At 61.3% G+C, this 17598-nt stretch overlaps 1 protein-coding gene across 1 annotated transcript; it reads left to right on the top strand.

The window, feature by feature from the left end:
* Positions 1-11113: 11113 nt before the first annotated feature.
* Positions 11114-17168, top strand: TEKT4 (tektin 4; the record flags this gene model as incomplete). The annotated part of the gene is made up of 6 exons (XM_079945223.1): positions 11114-11647; positions 13686-13756; positions 14082-14225; positions 14850-15072; positions 15836-15990; positions 16824-17168. The coding sequence occupies 6 exons, from the start codon at positions 11114-11116 to the stop codon at positions 17038-17040; spliced, it is 1344 nt and encodes a 447-aa protein (XP_079801349.1). The 3' UTR covers positions 17041-17168.
* Between the last annotated feature and the right edge of the window lie 430 nt (positions 17169-17598).

The raw sequence follows: 17598 nt of genomic DNA, 5'->3' as shown, positions 1-17598 counted from the left end.
AGAGTCACCATAGCCCTTGTTGCCCCCCCCCCCCACGGAGCCAGCACACCTTCCCCCCTGGCACAGACTGAGGGCACACAGGCAGTGCCAGCTGGGGGTGCTCCCCGAGCCGTGTCCAGGGATTTTACTGGGGATGTGGCGAGGTGGGGGAGCCCCATGGGTGGGCAGGCAGGAGAGCCCTGCGGGAGCCTCTCCAGGACTGTGCAGCTTGAGTGCTGCATCTGAGGCCACGTCCCAGCACCCCAATACTGCCTGGGGTCTGAGAGTCAGGAGATGCCCTGACCTCACTAAGCCTCAGTTTCCTCGCCCTTAAAAGGGCTGGTTGGGAGGTAGGTTAAATCCTGCCCTGCCCATGGCAGGACCACACGTGTGTCCACTCCAGCTGGGCGTTGGGGCCCAGGTGATGGAGCTTCTACGAGTTCTGAAAAGCTCACCAGTAATGATGGGGCAGGGGTGGTGAAGGGGAACGCGGGTGCAGGGGGCCTGTGACCCCTGCATGTGCCTTGTGGCCACTGAGCTCCAGGGCTGGGTGGGGGCTGGGCTGGGCACCCTCTGCCCACCCTCCCACACTCAGCCCAGGCGTAAGCGGCCTCGAGACGTCAGCCTGTTCCTGGCCCTGCAAAATCTCTCCTAAATCCTGTATTTAATTTTGTTCTCTGGGAAATTGTAGGAGGTTTTGGAGATAAAGCTGAGCTGATAAATCAGGGATTTGGCTGTTCTTGCAAAAACTCTTGGACTGGGAGGTGGGAGGCAGGCCCAGGATGCCTAAGTCGGCCGGGTCTGGCTTAGGAGTCCCCCCTCGGAGCACCCACAGGGCCCCCCTCAACAGGACTGAAGAGAGTCTACAGCTGGGTCAGCAGTCTCCCCAGGGTGATGGGCATGAAGGACACCAGGGTGAGCAGGACACACATGGGGGTCAGACCCCAAGGAGCACCCCCAAGGCGCTGTTAGAAGGTGGGTCCACGCACTTCAAGAGCTTGAGGGGCTGAATTACGTGGGGGAGGGGGGTTGCTGATGCCCAGCCATCCCTTGAACCCTCTTCTCAAAGTTGTGCTTCCAAAGACCCTTTCCCTGGGGGGTGTGGTGTCAGTCCCTGCCCTCGCTGGCTGCTCTGCCCTGGGCATGCCCCACTTAGCCAACACTGCCACCCCTGAATAGTCTCTTCCAACCTCCCACACAAGTTGTGGCCAGAGTGGAGTAGTAGGATGATAACCTCCCTCATTTGGGAATATATACCTCTTTTAATGTGACCCTGAATGACATTTGGTTTGTCAGCCTTGAAACCTATTGGCTGATGTCCACCAGGGGCCTCAGAAATCCTGGTGGGTAGGGCAGTTCTTGTCTGGTTTGCTCATTATTATTGGATTTGTCTTTTTAATGGGAGTGGTGTTCAGCAAGTGGGCAGGTGATGGCTCGAACCCAAGAGTGTGCTCTGTGTTGTGAGCTGCCCACTTGGCCCCCTTGTCCTCCCTTTGCCTCTCACCTCTCCCTTGCATACACCTCTAGCTGGTTTCTTGCATTTCCTTAGCTGGGTCTGAGTTCCTCTTACTCCAACAAAGGTTTGTGAATGCTGGGATGTGTCCCTGTCTCTGGACTACTGAAGGCAGAGGAAGGAGGAGGCCCAAGCCAGTTCTGAGACTGCAGGAGGCAATCAGGGCAGACTTCCTGGGGGAGGGGTGAATTAGAAGGAAGGGTGTTGGAGAGCATTCCAGGATGGGTGTGGATGTGGGGAGGGTGGGTGTGCTGAAGCCTGGGATGACCCAGGTCCTGGCTGGGCCAGGTTTTGCAGTAGTGACAGAGGTCTGGTCATCTTGGTGGCTTCCCACAGCAAAGGTATTTCAGGTCCCTGGTGGGCCATCCAGGGCCTGCCCCATGCCATCCTCACTCAGGGACACACCACCAGCCACCTAGCAGGGGCAGGGCAGGTGGAGAAGCGGCGCCAGCTCTTTAATGCTCTGCCCATGAGTGACTCGGGTCCCTTCTGCTCCCCTGTCATTGACCAGAGTGGGGCCCAGGGCTTCACCTAGCTTCAGGGGGCTGCTGGGGGGCCCCTGTGCACAGATGTGGGGCCACAGGCTGCTGCTGAACAGAGGATGCCAGGCACTCGGGGTCTGGCTCCAGCCAGGAGAAGAAAACCCCTCCTGTCCAGGTGGGTGCACTGGGCCCACCCCTAACCTCAGAGCCTGCAGGTTCCCCCACTGAGAAGCAGTGCCGGGGGGGCATGCCCTGGAGGAACAGACATCTGGGGTGGAACACAGCCTTTGGCCCCTGAAGTCAGAGAGTGCGAGAAGCCTGGCGGCCCCAGGAGGAAACCTTTCTGGAAAGAGTCATGATTTAAAATCTTCCTTGAAATTCCTGCCGTGACCTTTCTCCTAACATTGCCTCTGGAGATGGAAGTGAAGTGACCCATGGCAGCCGAGCCTGGACAGCGGCAAGTCTGCTGCCCAGGGGCTGTCCCTGGACCCTCTGCTCCTGAGCAGCTGCAGACCCCCATTCCCAGAAGGCTGAGGAATTAAAAGAAGGGCAGGGGCCGGCTGTCCAGAGATGCCCCAGCAGCTGCCCTGGGAGAAGGTTCTAGAGTTGTCCAGTCCAGATGGATGCCAGCTGTGCGGCCTTGCCAGAGCGACTGCTCCTCTCTGGGCCTTGGTCTCCTCATCTGTAAACGGGACCCAGCGGCACTCAGGGTGACTGTCCAGCAGATGCTGGGGCGGGGCCACCGGAGGCCACAGGAGTGGGGGTCAGCAGGAACAGGCTGGCATAAGTGAGAGTGGGGTGTGCGGCTCTGGACCCCATGGCTCCCCCAAAATTCCACCAGCCGGCATGCTCGAGGGACGTTCCTCAGAGCCCGAGGGTGGGAGTCCCGGGTCTCGGTGGGCCACACACTCCTGCAGAGGACGAGGTGGAGTGGACAGACAGGGACAGAGCCCAAGGACTGGGGACACCGGCAATCCAGAGCCCCCAGGAGAGACACAGAGCCGGTGGGCCCGGCGCAGGTCCTTCCTGCAGCGTCTGCCCGAAGGCCTCCCTCAACGGAGCGAGGTGCTGCATCCGAGGCTGGTCCCCTTCTCCCCAGGGGCAAGGCACATGTGCACAGGACAGGGTGCAAGCTGCCTGAGTGTCACATGTCGGGGGCGTTGGAAGGAGACACCTGGTGGGGATGGTGACTCTGTGAGCTGCTTGGCGTCCCCCAGCTGTCCCCGATCCCTCTGTCATTCTGCGGGGTGGGCGGATGGAGTCCAGGCCCACTAGACAGTGGATGGAGGACCCCAGGAACTCATCTCTCGTGGGAGCCCATGGAGACCAGGGCAAGTCCTCCCTTTGTGCCGCCTCCTCCTCGGGATGGCCAGGGCTTTTCCCAGCTGCCTGGCCTCTGTCCAGCTCCTGTGGGCTGACTCCAGGTCCCACTCCCTTGCCTGCTGTGTGCTGGCATCCTTGCAGTGGGCGGTGTGAACTCTCCCAGGCCTCACGGACAGCCTACCCATTCCGGTTCCAGGCTTCTCCCTCGCAACCTGACACATGGCTGCTTGAACTCCTCCACGGATGGGGAGTTCACGCTCTGTGGGAAGCACAACCTTGTAGCACCATGCTATGATTAAGTCACCCCACGTCTCAGGGCCCTCTGTTTCATGAACACATCTCAGGCATTGCTCATCTGTGTCCAGATCCCAGACACTCGTGTCCTTGGAACTGAATCTTCCTTGTGGCTCCACCGGCCCAATTGTTGGATACACTGCTTCTTTCCACTTTGTTCTGATTATAAATTTCAGTGCTGTGCAGCTTGGTACAAGTGACTTTTTTCCTTTTTTTAAAGATTCCCCCTTATTTGCAATTCTTTCCTAGGACTGGATTTCAAGGGCTGGAATTGCCATGTCGGGTGCAGGAATGGCTCTCGACATCACCTGCCGAACTGCTCCCAGAAAAGCTGGCCCAGCTGGCCGGGCCCACAGGACAGACAAAGGTGGGTTTCTCCGCAGCCCGGCCCGCACTGGGTTTCAAACTGCTGTCGTTTCCCCTGGTTCGATGGGGGTGTGCTGGTGGCGGGAAGTCCTTCAGGTTTCTATTATTTTCAAGTGGTGTCTGGGTAATAAAAACAATAACACACTCCAAAGGATGGAAAGCAGTGTTCAAATAAAAACCTGATGCCCACGTTCACAGCAGCACTGTTAACAAAAGCTGAAAGGTGGAAACAGCCCAAAGGTCCACCAGCTGAAGATGATAAACACAATGAGCTAGAGCCAGGTGGTGGAGTATTACTCAGCCGTGAAAAGAAGTGAAGCACTGACACAGGCTACAGCCTGGATGCACTCCGAAAACAGCTTGTGCAGCAAAAGGAGCCAGATGCCAAAGGACAAATACCTATGATTCCACTTACCGGAAACATCCAGAACAGGGAACTCCACAGAGACAGACGGAGACTGGGGGCTGCTGGGGGCTGGGGGAAGGGGGCGGGGAGTGAGTGCTCATGGGGACAGGGCTTCCATCTGGGGTGACAAAAAAGTTCTGGAACTGGATGAAGGTGGTACTTGCACAGCCTTGTGAATGTGTTCAATGCTGCCAACTTGTACACTTTAAAATGGTAAACATGGTAAATTTTCTGTTATGTGTGTTATACACAATAAAGAAGCAGTGACAGTAGTAACAAACACTCTTTCAGGGCTTGCTCTGTGCCAGGCACGGTTCTTACCTCCAGCGGTGGCTCGTTACTGCGATTTACAGATGCGGACAGGCTCTCCCGGGTCACCTCACTGGCGGGCACCCATCCGCGCCTCATTCCTTAGGTCCCTGCAGCTCCGTCCCGCTCCTCTTCCTTGGGCAGAAGTTTCTCTGTAAAGCCATTTCAATAAGTATTCGCCTGTCTGTCCTGCGCCCAGTGATTCCTCCTCTTCCGTCAAGAGCCAGACATCCACATGCCTCCTGCAGTTGGGTTCTACACGCTATCTCGTCTGTTCTGGAGTTTTAAAGCTTCTTCTAAAACCTGTTTAGGAGAACAGGAGACAAGATGGCAGAGTAGAAGGACCTGAGCTCCTCTCATGATCACACCAAAATCACAACTAACTGCTGAACAACCATCGATCAAAAAGGCTGGAACCTACAAAAAAAGATATTGTACATCCAAAGACAAAGAAGAAACCACAACGAGATGAGATGGCACAACCCTTTATGAATGACGTAGCCATTGTGGTTATGACTATAAACTGGTTAGAACCAATTAGGCCCAAGTTGGCAGAAGATTCGACCTCCAGTAGACCTTGAGCCTCATTATATGCTCATCGTAATACATTAGCTAAATGACAGCCCCACAGGTGCCAGGACAATTCTGAGGCTGACCATCAAAGGCCAAAAAGTGGGTGGTGGCCCAATTCCTGGAAATCCCCACCCCTTCCCAGTTGGAATAATCCTCCCAGTCATTAGCCTATGAAACTACCCAGCCCGTAAAAACCAACCACATTGTATTTCTGGGCCTCTCGCCTTATGAGATGGTCCACACTCTGTCTGCAGAGTGTGTTTCTCTCAGGGCCGGCTGCTCTCACTTTCCAAGAGGACCCCATGCTCTGGGGCTGCTCTCGCCTTTTGAGACAGACCGCATTCTGTCTATGGAATGTGTATCTCTATAAATAAATCCACTTCTTACCTATCACTTTGCCTCTCGCTGAATTCCTTCTGTGCTGAGACATAAAGAACCTGAGCTTCATTAAGTCCTGAGACCAGGTGTGTGTCAATTAAAAGACAGTGGTTTGAGTCCCAGCCTGTGGGTTCAAGTCCCAACCTGGGTTTTGGCTGGGTTCAAATCCCACGTGAGTTGTATGGTTTCAGTAGGAGAGGGCACTCACCATATAATCAAGTCCCATACCTGCCAGGTGGGTGACCCACAAACTGGAGAATAATTATATAGCAGAAATTCTCCCACAGGAGTGAGAGTTCTAAGCTCCCCCAGGCTCCCCAGCCTGGGGGTCTGGCATCCGGAGAAGGAGCCCCCAGAGCATTTGACTCTGAAGGCCAGCAGGGCTTGATCGCAGGAGCTCCACAGGACTGGAGGGCGCACACACCCTTGGAGGGCACACACAAGGTCTCCTGCACCAGGACCCAGGCAGTGACTCCGCAGGAGCCTGGGAGGGACCTACCTGCTGGTCTTGGAGGGTCTCCTGGGGAGGTGGGGGCAGCTGTGGCTCTCTCTGGGGTCACAAAAACTGGTGACGGAAATGTCCGGAGCGTTAAACTCTCGCTGGAGGCAGATCTCTTGCTTGGGTCATTAGCACCAAGACCTGGCCCCACCCAACAGCCTGTAGGCTCCGGAGCTGCGACACCGCAGGCCAAACACCAACAGGTCGAGAACACAACCCCACCTATCAGCAGACTGGCTGCCTAAGACTTCCTGAACCCAGAGCCACCTCTAGACACGCCCCTTGACCTGCCCTACCCACCAGCTCCTCCCACCAGTGGGCAGGCACTGGGCCCACCCCCAGGAAGCCGGCCTAAGCCTCTACACCAGCCTCACCCACCTGGGGGCAGAAGCCAGAAGCCAGAAAGCTAGAATCCGGCAGCTTGCAGAGCAAATCCACAAACACAGCCCAGAACCTACCCTGGGACCCGCTGGCCCCTGGGTGATGAGAGGGGGCATGCACTGCGGGGGCACACAGGACGTCCCCTACGGAGGGCCAGTTCTCCAAGGTCGAGAGGCATAACTAACCTTCCACATACATAAAAATAAAACCCATTTAGCTTGGACATGTGTGCAGTTAGTTCTGGAGAGCAGGGTTCCTGAGCGGCGGTGAAGGTTGAGGGCATGGTGTCCACCTCCCAGCCCCCTGTTGCTTGACAACCATCAGCTCCTTGCCGCCCCCCGCCCCGGGTGGGTACCCAGGACCACCTGTTTCTGGACCCTCTCAGCCTTCTCTTCCACCTGTGGCCACCTCTCCACGCCACAGACCTCACACAGGAAGGACCTGAGGGTGGGAACAAGGCCAGGGGGGTGAGGCCACCCAAACGAGGGGACAGCCGTGCCAGGAGCTGCACACACGCCTCCCTCCATCCTCACATACCACAAGGGAGAGAATACCCGAATCCCCGTTTCACAGATGGGGAAACAGAGGCATGATCCCACGATGGTTCCCAGCCACACAGCCTCTGGGTGACCAGGCCCCGGCCACCTGCAGCTGCCACATGTAGCGCCCGCCTCCGGGTGGATGAACTGCGTCCCGCGTGTGATGTCCTCCCTGGTGAGGCGCGGGCAGGACAGTGCTCGTGGCCCTCAGCCCCCCTCCCCCCACCACCCAGGGCCAGGCCGGGGAGCCGAGCCAAGTGAGTCCTCAGCTTGTCAGACTCTCTCTTGTCCACCCGGCTGCCTGGTTGAGGGATGTGGCATGGAGCCCACCTCGGCCGGGGGCCAGGCCTCTGGCTGCAGCCTCGCTCCCGCCTGCCTGCCTGCCCACACTCAAGTGCTGTCTACTTGTCCGATCTTGCAGCACCAGTGCCTCTGCCGGGCCTCACAGCCCCCAGGGAAGGGGCTCCACGGCCGCCTTGGGGGTCAGACCACCCTCATGCCCCCCCCCACAGCCTTGGGGGTGCCTGCCCCCATCTGGACTGTGTGCCCTTCGAGCCTCAGCCAAGGGGACTCTTCCTCCAGGAAGCCCTCCTGAGCCCCCTCCCCCTCCCCCTCGGCCTCCTGTCCACACTCTGGGCTGCTGGACCTGGAGGAGTGGGCCTGCTCATCCTCCCCTCCTACATGTGGGGCCCCTCCCTGCTCCGTGGCTTCCCCGGCATCCACTGTGACCGTGGCCAAGGCCGGGCTCAGGGCTGTCTGAACCGTTGCAAATCCTCCCATTATTAAAATGTTCCACTGGCCCCAGGAGAGACAGGTGAGGATGCACCTCCTGCCTGTGCCTGGCAGGTGGTCTGCTGGTGGCCAGAGGCTCCTTGAGCTGTCATTTCAGGTGGGAGAGTGGGGAGGGCGTGGTGGGGGTGTGTGGTCTGAGGAGGTCAGATGGCTGAATCTCTGCCCCTGGCATCTGAGTGACCTTGGGCCCATCATGGCTACCTGGGCCTCTCAGGGTGAGCTGCAGGCTGTGAAGCTGAGCAGAAGTGACAGGCTCCTGTCTCCCCATCTGGCAAATTCCAGGCTGGACCGCGAGTGAGCAGGGGCCTTGGGCCAGGGGCAAGCTGGGCTGGACCCAGCAGGAGGAGCCCTTCTCACCAGGCTCATCCACTACTGGTGCCCACAGGGGTCCCCAGGGACGGTGACATGGAATGGGTCAGAGCCGTTCCAGAGTGACCCTGCTGTAGGCCCTGTGTGGGGACAGGACCCCAGGCCTGGGGCAGGGGTGTGTGTCTCCTGGGCTGCCCTGCGTCCTGGTTATCCTGCACAGCTGGGGTCGGTGCTCTGCAGCCACCTCCAGGCTGTGCTGCAGGATGCCTGCTAGGAGCTCGGGGTGTGGGCCAGGGCAGCCTCTGGACCGTCCTCCAGGTGGGCCCTCTCCCTCCTAATCATCCTTGTCACAGGGACGCCCTGATGGAGCTGTAACCCTGTCCCCCATCCCCTGCCAGAAGGCCCATCTGTGGCCCAGGTGAACTTGGCCCCGCCCTCCCCGTGTTCGGGTCCCAACCCCGGGGGCTCAGTTGAGGCAGAGTGCCCTCCATGGCCCCCAGCTGACTGAAGACCCACACCCAGCTGCTAGGGACTCAGCTGACCCATCCAACTCTGAGTCCATAGAAGGGGGCACTGGGGTCAGAAGGTCCAGCCACGGGGCGCAGAGGGCCCAAATCGGGGACCCTGGGCATGCCCCCGCCCTGCGAGGGGCTTCCGCCAAGATGCCGAGCCCTGTCCTTTCTGAGCTGCTCCCCCTGCTGGGTCCTGGGGCAAATGCTGGCGGCCTGTGTGCCAAGTCGGCCTGCTGCCTCCCAGCTGTGCTGCTGGGGCCACGGCTCAGTGTCCCCTCTGCACAGAGGGAGAGTAGCTGCCGGGCCCCCGAGGATGCTGGTGCAGGCCTGCCGGCGAGCTCTCAGGAAGGGGTGTCATTACCCCGCCATCCTCTCCCTCCTCATCTGCCTCCTCCTATCTCAGTTTTTCCAGAATGATCAGGCCCAGGCCTGGGAAGGGTTTGTTAAAGGGGCCGACCCCAAGGGAGGAGCATGCTGGGGGGTGCCCTCCAGAGCTGCCCTGGGAGGAGGGGAGTGTTGGGGCCTCAGGGCTTTGTTGACCCTACCGCAGCCTCTGAGCCACTGCCTGAATGCTGCTGGGGAGAAGGGTGCTGGGCAGTCCCGGCATGTCCTGAGACTCAATTTTCCCGACGCTAATGCAATTTGGAAACATAAATTTAATAAATCAATGCACCCGCCTCTGCGTCTTGACACGTGGCTGTACCCACCTGCCTGCACAGACCTTGCTCACCTCAGCTCCTGCAATGGGGGATTCACCCCAAGAGACTCTGCAAGGCTGGGTCGGGGAGGGGTGCTGTGTGGGGGTGGGAAGGGGCCAAGGGGGGCGCTTGTCACTCCCAGCACCGGGTACCAGGCCAGCCATTTCCTGGCCTCCACTCAGGCCATGCCCACAGCAGCTCCATGCAGAGGCCGGTGTAACTTCACTCCCCGAATGGGGAAACTGAGGCTCAGGGTGCAGGGGGGGTGGGCCTCCTGTCCAGCCACGTGGTAAAGCGCAGGGCCTGAGTCGTCCCAGAAGTCTTCATCCCATGAGCGCCACTCGCCTCTGGACTAAAGGCCGGAGGCCGTGGGATCTACTGCTGTCCAGGGTCAGGGCCAGGTTGGCCCAGAGCCCCGCCTTGGGGACCATGTCCTATCACAGGGAGAGTTAGACTGGGACCCCCACATGCGAAGAGGGCCCCCTGCTGGCCCACCCGCCACACCCCAGGGTCGTGCAATGTCAGGGAGTTCGGTTCCAGTCCCACGTGTTCTGGCTGGTTCCCTGGGTTGGACCCCGGGCAGGTCCATCCTGTTCTGGCCACAGGGGAAAGATGGTGTGTGAAGAGCAGGTTCAAAGTCAAAGGTGGACAGTGGTCCCTCCCGTGGTTCTCCCCCACCAGCAGGCCCTGTGTATCCACTGCCACTTGGGAAACTAAGCACAGAGAAGTTCAAGGTGGTTCCTCAGGCCATCAGCCCCGATGATGGGCTGAGTTGGAGGAGGTCTTGGGCTGCTGTCTCCAAAGCCTACATTTTTGAAACACCTACTGTGTGCCAGGTGGTACAAATGTCATCTGTAAAGTAAGGGGTGCCAGTGCCAAGGCTCAGGGCCCTGGGAGGAGGGCATGGGTGCCCAGGCCAAGGGCAAGCCCAGGCTGGTGCATCTGAGGTGCTCTGGGGGCTTGTGTGGCCCAAGTGGGGGATGGGGCAGCAGTGGGAGAGGTGGAGGGGCAGGGACCACGGGACTGTGCTGGGGGTGGGGTGTGTATGTCCTGTTACGAGGACTGGTGGGTCCATGGGATGGGTCAGAGTGCGAGGTGCCAGAGGTCATCCAGGCCACAGCGTTGCCGGCTGGGTTGACTCAGGAGAACCCCAGGAGCCGCTGCCCTGCCAGCTGCACAGTATTTCACGGCCAATGGCTCCCTCTGCTGGCCATATTGGGCATCGCCCTGACACTTAGGCTCCCAGCCCAGGATGGGGAACTTAGAGATGTTCACCCCTCCCGCGGACCAGGAGACACACACCAGGCTCTGGGTGGCCTTGGGGACACTGTTCCCAGGACAGGACCTACCTACATTGTGGGGAAGATTTGGGCATCTGATTCAAGGTACCCACTGGAGGCTGAATTCAACTCCCCGTCAGAGACACCTGTGTGCCCAGGGGTACAGCCCCACTGGAACCAGTAAGACATAGGAGACAAGAGCCTGGCCTCGGGTGTGGTCCAGATGCAGTTCCTCCAGGCAGGTGCCAGACGTGGCCAGGACAGGTGGGGCTGGGGCCTGCCTGGCCCTTTAAGAGGGCCGCGGGGGCGGGGGGGGGCGGGTCCATGTTGCCTAGCAACAGGAGGGCTTGGTGGGTACCTGTCTACGAAACCAGAAGCCATGTCCTGCTTGGGGACAGAGTGGCTGGAGCTGCCCTGCTGACCGTGCTGAGTGGCCCTCCTCCCTCTCCCCCCCCCCCCCACCCCGTGCCCGGGCACACCATGGCGCAGACAGATATACTTCTGACCAAGGAGCCCGCCCCGCAAACGGTGCCAGCATGCCAGCTGCCCCGCAAGCTGTACGATGTGGCCCGAAACACAGGCGCCCACATGTCCTCGGGCCTGGCCACCGCTGGCTTCCGCACGGCCAAATACCTGGTGGATGAGTGGTTCCAGAACTGCTATGCCCGCTACCACCAGGCCTTTGCCGACCTCGACCAGTCGGAGCGGCAGCACCACGAGAGCCAGCAGCTGGTGGCCGAGACTGAGGCGCTGGCGCAGCGCACGCAGCAGGACTCCACGAAGAAGGTGGGCCAGCGCCTGAAGGACATGCACTGCTGGAAGTCGGAGCTGCAGCGCCAGGTGGAAGAGCTGGTCGCAGAGACTGACCTGCTGCTGGCCCAGAAGCAGCGGCTGGAGCGCACCCTGGATGCCACGGCCGTGCCCTTCTCCATAGCCACCGACAACCTGCAGTGCCGGGAGCGCCGCCAGCACCCCGACCTTGTGCGTGACTGCGTGGAGATGGAGCTGCTGAAGGTTCGGCCCCTCCCAGCCCCCAGAATTGCAGACCGGGCCGCCCCACCTCTCCCCAGGGAGCATGACCTTCCCTGGGCTGAGAGTGGGCACCCGTGTGCCCCCACGACACGGCTGGCAGATGCCTTGGTGCCCATGTACCACGTGGCTGCACACAGGCACAGGGAGCCTGCTCCCCTCAGCACATGCAGGGACACACAAGCACATGCCCAGGCGCAGAGAAGGTGGCTCTGCTTGTAGGTGGGGGACCAGAACCGACTGGGGCCGTCCCGGCTGGGGGCAGGGGCAGGGCTCAGACTGCCCAGGGGGAGGTGCCATCCCTGGCCCCAGGAGGGTGCTGGGTCTGGCCTTCCCACAGTCTGGTCCTTATAGTGGGTGCTGGGCAAGGCCTTGCTCCCTGCAAGGTGGGCCCAGCCAGGACATGCTGGGTTGGGTGCACTGTGGCCTGGGGGCAGGTCCCAGCATGGGGGTTGAGCATGGTTGGGGGCAGGGGCTGGACTTTGGTGCTTATCCACTCACCTTAGCTCCGGGTCCAGGGTTCCTGCTCTGCCCCCTGCCCCATTATGGCTCCCACGTGGGGGTGAGGCAGGGCCCAGGCCGTGGCAGCATTCATACCTGGAATGTATATTGGGACGATTGTCTGAGGCTGAGACAGTCAGAGGCCACTGAGGCAGGGCGGGACCTGGCCAGTACCCCATAAGCCCTGATGCCCCTCCACACACCCCCGAAAACCAGGAAGGGCCTGAGCTGAGCCCCAGGAGTGGCTGAGGTTGGGATGTGGTTGGGTCATGGTGGTGCCTGCACCCACTGTGTGGTCCCTCAGTCACCCCTGGGTCCTGGCACCTGCTGAACAGCCCCTTTGGTCACCCTGGGTCATGCAAATTAAGCCTGACCCTGAGTTCCCAGAGGCAGAGCCCCCCATGCCCCGCCCCCCATGCCCGTGTTGGAAATCCAGCCTCAGACCAGTGTGCAAGCGTGGAGGGATAAAGGGGGGTGGGGGCCACATGCATCCCACAAAGAGCCCTTTCCCCTCCGAACCTGGCAGGACCTGTCCTTGGGGAAGCCCCCAAAGGATCAGGGAGTCACCCAGGCCAGGCCCCTGATGCTGGCAGGGAAGAGCCTCACCTGCGAACAGGCTGTAGGCCACAGGCACTCATGAGATATGGGGGAGACAGACAGCCAGCCCAGGTGCCCAGGGACCCCCTGCAAACCCCAAGCTCAGGACAGAACCTTGAGTACCTACCTCCTCCTGGCCCCAGGCCCTTCCTCTGTCCCCCCAACACCCCACCCGCACACTCATTCACTCAAGAACCTCCCAAGGCTCTGGGAGTGAACCCTCTGCCCTGAGCCAGGTCCCCTGCCCAGCAGTACATGGACAACAAAGGGGCCAGGACAGGGAGATGGACCCACGGGTCAGAACTGGGCACGCAGGGTTTAGAGCCCAACAGAGGAGAAATTCAAATCAGGGGGTAAGAGTTTTTCCTGCCCAGAAAGTGAAACTGTCAGGGTAGCAGGAGGAAACACAGGGTTTCCCCTTGTGTCCTTTGTCTGGGTAAGGCCTCTCTGAGCCCAAGGCCCCAAGGGGCAGCCCCAGGGGGGCTCCTGGTCCCCAGTGGCCGGGGTCCTCAAAGGCTGTCACCAGGCTGTCCAGGGGCCAGTGGGCAGGCTGGTGCCCTCAGTGTCTTGGGCAGGCTGCAGGGGTGGCCCCAGAGCCCAGGGGGTGCTAAGTGCCCAGCAAGTGGGAACCACTTCTGGGTGATCCTCCCCACAGCCCATAGAAGCCCCCAGAAGAAAAGACCCACTGCACCACCCCAAACAGCCCAGAATAAATCCGGCGAGAAAGCCAGGCTCATGTCCCATTTCCAGGAAAGAAGCTGGGGCCCAAGGCCACCAGCAGAGGTCAGGTGCTGGCAGAGCCCCCAGTTCCACTGGGGGTCACCCCAAATCTCAGCTCCTCCTAGAGGTTTGAGAGGCTGCCTGTGGGCCCCACCAGCCTGGCTGTCCTCAGACTCTCACCAGGGACGGGGGTATTCTTCCCCAGGAGGCAGACCTCATCCGGAACATTCAGGAGCTCCTGAAAAGGACCATGATGCAGGTCGTGAACCAGATTCGGTGGGTCTGAGTGGCCTCTAGGGCTGCCCTCGGGATGTCCCCCTACCCCTCAGGCTAGCTATGGGCAGGAAGTTGGGGTGACCCGGCCCTGAGGCTCAGAGAAGTGAGGGATTGTCCCCAGTCATAGCCAGAAGCAAGGGGCTGGGTGGAGGCACTGGGCAGGTAGGGGTGGCAGATTGCTGCATGGCCAACGGGCCTGGGCATCCAGAACCCAGGCCAGCATCCCAGGGCCTACCCTGCCACTTGGGGGGCTTACCCTGCCCTGCGCCCAGGTGGGCCCAGCTCCCTACCCGCACAGACAGCAGGCCCTGCCCGCTCTCCCCAGGATGAATCGCGAGCACAAGGAAACGTGCGAGATGGACTGGTCCGACAAAGTGGAGGCCTGCAACATCGACGAAGCCTGCTGCCACTACCACAACCAGAGCTCCGACTTGCAGTTCTACCCGCACTCCACCAAGTTCGAGGAGAGGTGGGATCTTCCGCAGGGGCTGTGCACAAACGCCCCGCCCCCACCTGCGAGATCCCACCTGGGCTCCTAGTTCCTCCGCTGGGGGTCCTTTGTGCAGCTCTTCTGCTCCTGGGGATGGGCAGGCGAGCGGGACCTCCGCCCAAGTGCCCAGCACACACGGTTCACCACAGGGGCTGGGGTTTGCGAGGGAGGCAGGACCCAGGGTGGGGGGCCGCCTGAGGCAGGGCGGCTGACTGCAGCTCCGCATAAGGCCGGCAGGGGGCGCAGGGCCACCACCCATCGCAACACAGCCCCGGGGTGGCGCAGGGCCCAGGGACGTAGGAGGCACTGGGGCGCGGGAACCACTTGGGGGCGCAGGAGGCACGGAAGACACGGAGTGGGGAACTGGGGTCGCGGGGCTAGCGGGGCGGAGCTGGGGGAGCAGGAGGCCCGGGGAGCGCGCGGGGAGGCTCTCCGGGTGGCGCGGGGGGCGGGACGGGGAGTGGCGCTAGGACTGGGGGTGGTAGTTTATGCTGCGACGCAGGGTACACTGGGCGCGGCGGGCGCGGGGAGGCCCTGGTGCAAACCGGAGCCATTGGCAGGTGCCCCCACCGACCGCGGTGCCCGCGCACTCCCTGCCCGCAGTGCCTCCACGCCCGAGACCTGGGCCAAGTTCACCCAGGAAAACCTGTACCGCGCCGAGCGCGAACGCCTGGCCTCAGTCAACCTGCGGAAGCTTGTCGACTGCATCCTGCAGGACGCATCCGAGGACTTGCGGCTGCAGTGCGACGCCGTGAACCTAGCCTTCGGGCGGCGCTGTGAGGAGCTGGAGGACGCGCGCCACAAGCTGGAGCACTACCTGCGCAAGGTGGGGCCGCCCGGCCACGCCCACCCCACGTCAGACCACGCCCATCCCGCTGCCAGGCCACGCCCATCCCGCCGCCAGGCCACGCCCAGCCCACGACCTGACCTCGCCCAGGGCAGCCTCTAGGGCTGGACACCCCCTGGTAACGTAACCACAGAGAAAGACCAGGCCCAGACTGGGTAACCCAGACCACTCCTCCCCCACTGGCCACTATGCCTTTGTCACGACCTGGCCTGGCTCCTGCCCCTCCTTGGCCCTGCCCATCCTGAGGGACCCCTGAAGCAGGGCCCCCACTCCTCCCTGGGCCCTCATTAAGCTGATGAGAAACCAAGTGACATTTGGGGGGGGTGGCATTGTCACTGGAGTGACTGACCAGCGGGTGATGCAAGCAGGAGCAAGGAGGGTGGAAGGAGGTAGGGCCTGGCTGCCTAGTGGGGTGTCCCTGGTGCTGGCCCCTGGCCTGGCAGGGCTCTGACCCTAAGCTCTCAGGGTGACTTTTGCTGCCTTTGTCTCTCCAGCTCCCGACCAGGGTCGGGGGCTGGCGACCACAGGGCTGGGGGCTCTCAGGCCAGAGCTGCTGTGCCACAAGCTTTGCTGTCCTCACCGCCCCCAGGCCTCTGGGTGCCCATGGGAGGGACGAGGTGGCCGTGCACATCCTCCCTGCCTCCACTCCTCCCCCAGAGCCAGCGGACAGAGCTGCCTGCTCGACGTGGCACAGGGCTTGGGGTGTGGTGGGGGAGACCCACAGGGACTGTCCTGTGTGCAGACACTGCGGGAGATCGTGGACCAGGAGCACAATGTCGCAGCGCTGAAGCAGGCCATCAGGGACAAGGAGGCGCCTCTGAAAGTGGCCCAGACCCGCCTGTACCAGCGTTCCCACCGGCCCAACATGGAGCTGTGCCGAGACGCTGTCCAGTTCAGGTGCCTGTCGCTGCTGGGGCCGTCCGGGGCTGGGCCTGGTCACCAACCACCATAGGGTGCCGTCCACCCACCTCCGGGCTTTCCTCAGCCTCTGGGGCCCCCTTGAACTCCTCCCCCCACCCCCACACACAGCTCTGCAGATGTGAAGAGGAAAGACATTGGGCCCTACACAAGCACAACACACACACACACACACACACACACACACACACGGTTCTCACGTCCCCAAACCTGCCCCAGCACGACTGGATACTATGCGTCCCTTGGGGGACACTGTGCCAGGCTCCTAGTGCCAGGGGCGGCCACACTCCCTGCTTCACCCTGGTGAGGAATCTCAGGGTCTGGGAGGCAGAGCTCCCCAGGCCACACGGCCGCCCTGACCATCCTGCTCGTGGCCGTCCACACCTCCAATGTCACGGTGGACACACATCCCCGGCTTGAGGCGTAGGTGGGGTCACGTCTTCTGTTTTCTAACTTATTGAGCTCACAGTCGCCTTTTAAGCAGAAGTACCCCTGCCTTGGGCATCCCTCTTTCCCTGTCCCTCAACTCCTTCAGAAAACTGGGTCCTCACTCGGGTCCAGGGGCGCCCATCTCACTTCCAGATGCCAGGAATAGAGGAATAGAAGTTCATGTGGTGTCCTGGCCCGGCGCTCTCCCAGTGTGGCTGCTGGGTTTCCCTCTGGGCCTTTTGGGGGCGCTTCTATGGCCAAATGTCTTGACCAAGACCCCCAACAGGGGCCCCCAGGCTTTGACCTTGGGCCTCGCTCTCCCCACCCAGAAGACCAGGCGTCCCAGGGCAGCCCCAACTCACCCCTTCCTCCCACCCCCGCAGGCTGGTGAGCGAGGTAGAGGAGCTGAACCTGTCCCTGGCGGCTCTGAGGGAGAAGCTTCTGGAAGCAGAGCAGTGCCTGCACAACTTGGAGGACACACGCATGAGCCTGGAGAAGGACATCGCTGTCAAGACGAACAGCCTCTTCATCGACCGCCAGAAGTGCATGGCCCACCGCACCCGCTACCCCACCGTCCTCCAGCTGGCCGGCTACCAGTGACCGGGCGGGCACCCTGGCGGGCGCAGAGACCCATCTCCCCCTCAAATAAAGAGCATGTTAGCTTTCTACTCAGAGAGTGTACCTGGACAGGTGGGCTTTGCCTGTTGACCCCATGTTTCAGCCATGGTGGGCCAGGGGTCTCCTGCTTGGGGTGCCCCCAGTCACCACCTGGGGAGAGGGGTCAGCCAAGAACTGTCGAGGCCCCCCCTCATTGCTCACTGCTGACCACACGGGGCACAGCCAAAGCATTGACAGTTTCTCTGCCCACCTGGGCCACCTGCTGGATGCTTCAGAGGGAGTGTCACCTCCTGTCACCACTTGTCACAGGCTCTGGTGGCCGCAGTGATAACTGAAGCCCTGCTCCTTTTCCTCCATGTGCCCTGGACACTGTCACCGGAGGCCAGCCGGCACTCCCCTCATTAGTGGGGGGTGAGCCTGGAGCAGCGGTGTCAGAACACGCTGCTGGCCCAGCTCTCCCCTGAGGGACTTGGCCCCCAGGCTGTGAGGGGCCACGCGGGGCGGGGCCTGGGGCAGTGACCACCGGGGGAACTGTGGGAC

Source organism: Stenella coeruleoalba, assembly GCF_951394435.1.
Source record: "Stenella coeruleoalba genome assembly, chromosome: 15".
NCBI lineage: Eukaryota > Metazoa > Chordata > Mammalia > Artiodactyla > Delphinidae > Stenella > Stenella coeruleoalba.
Note: the sequence above shows the minus strand (reverse complement) of the source record. Positions and strands in the feature narration are given on the sequence as shown.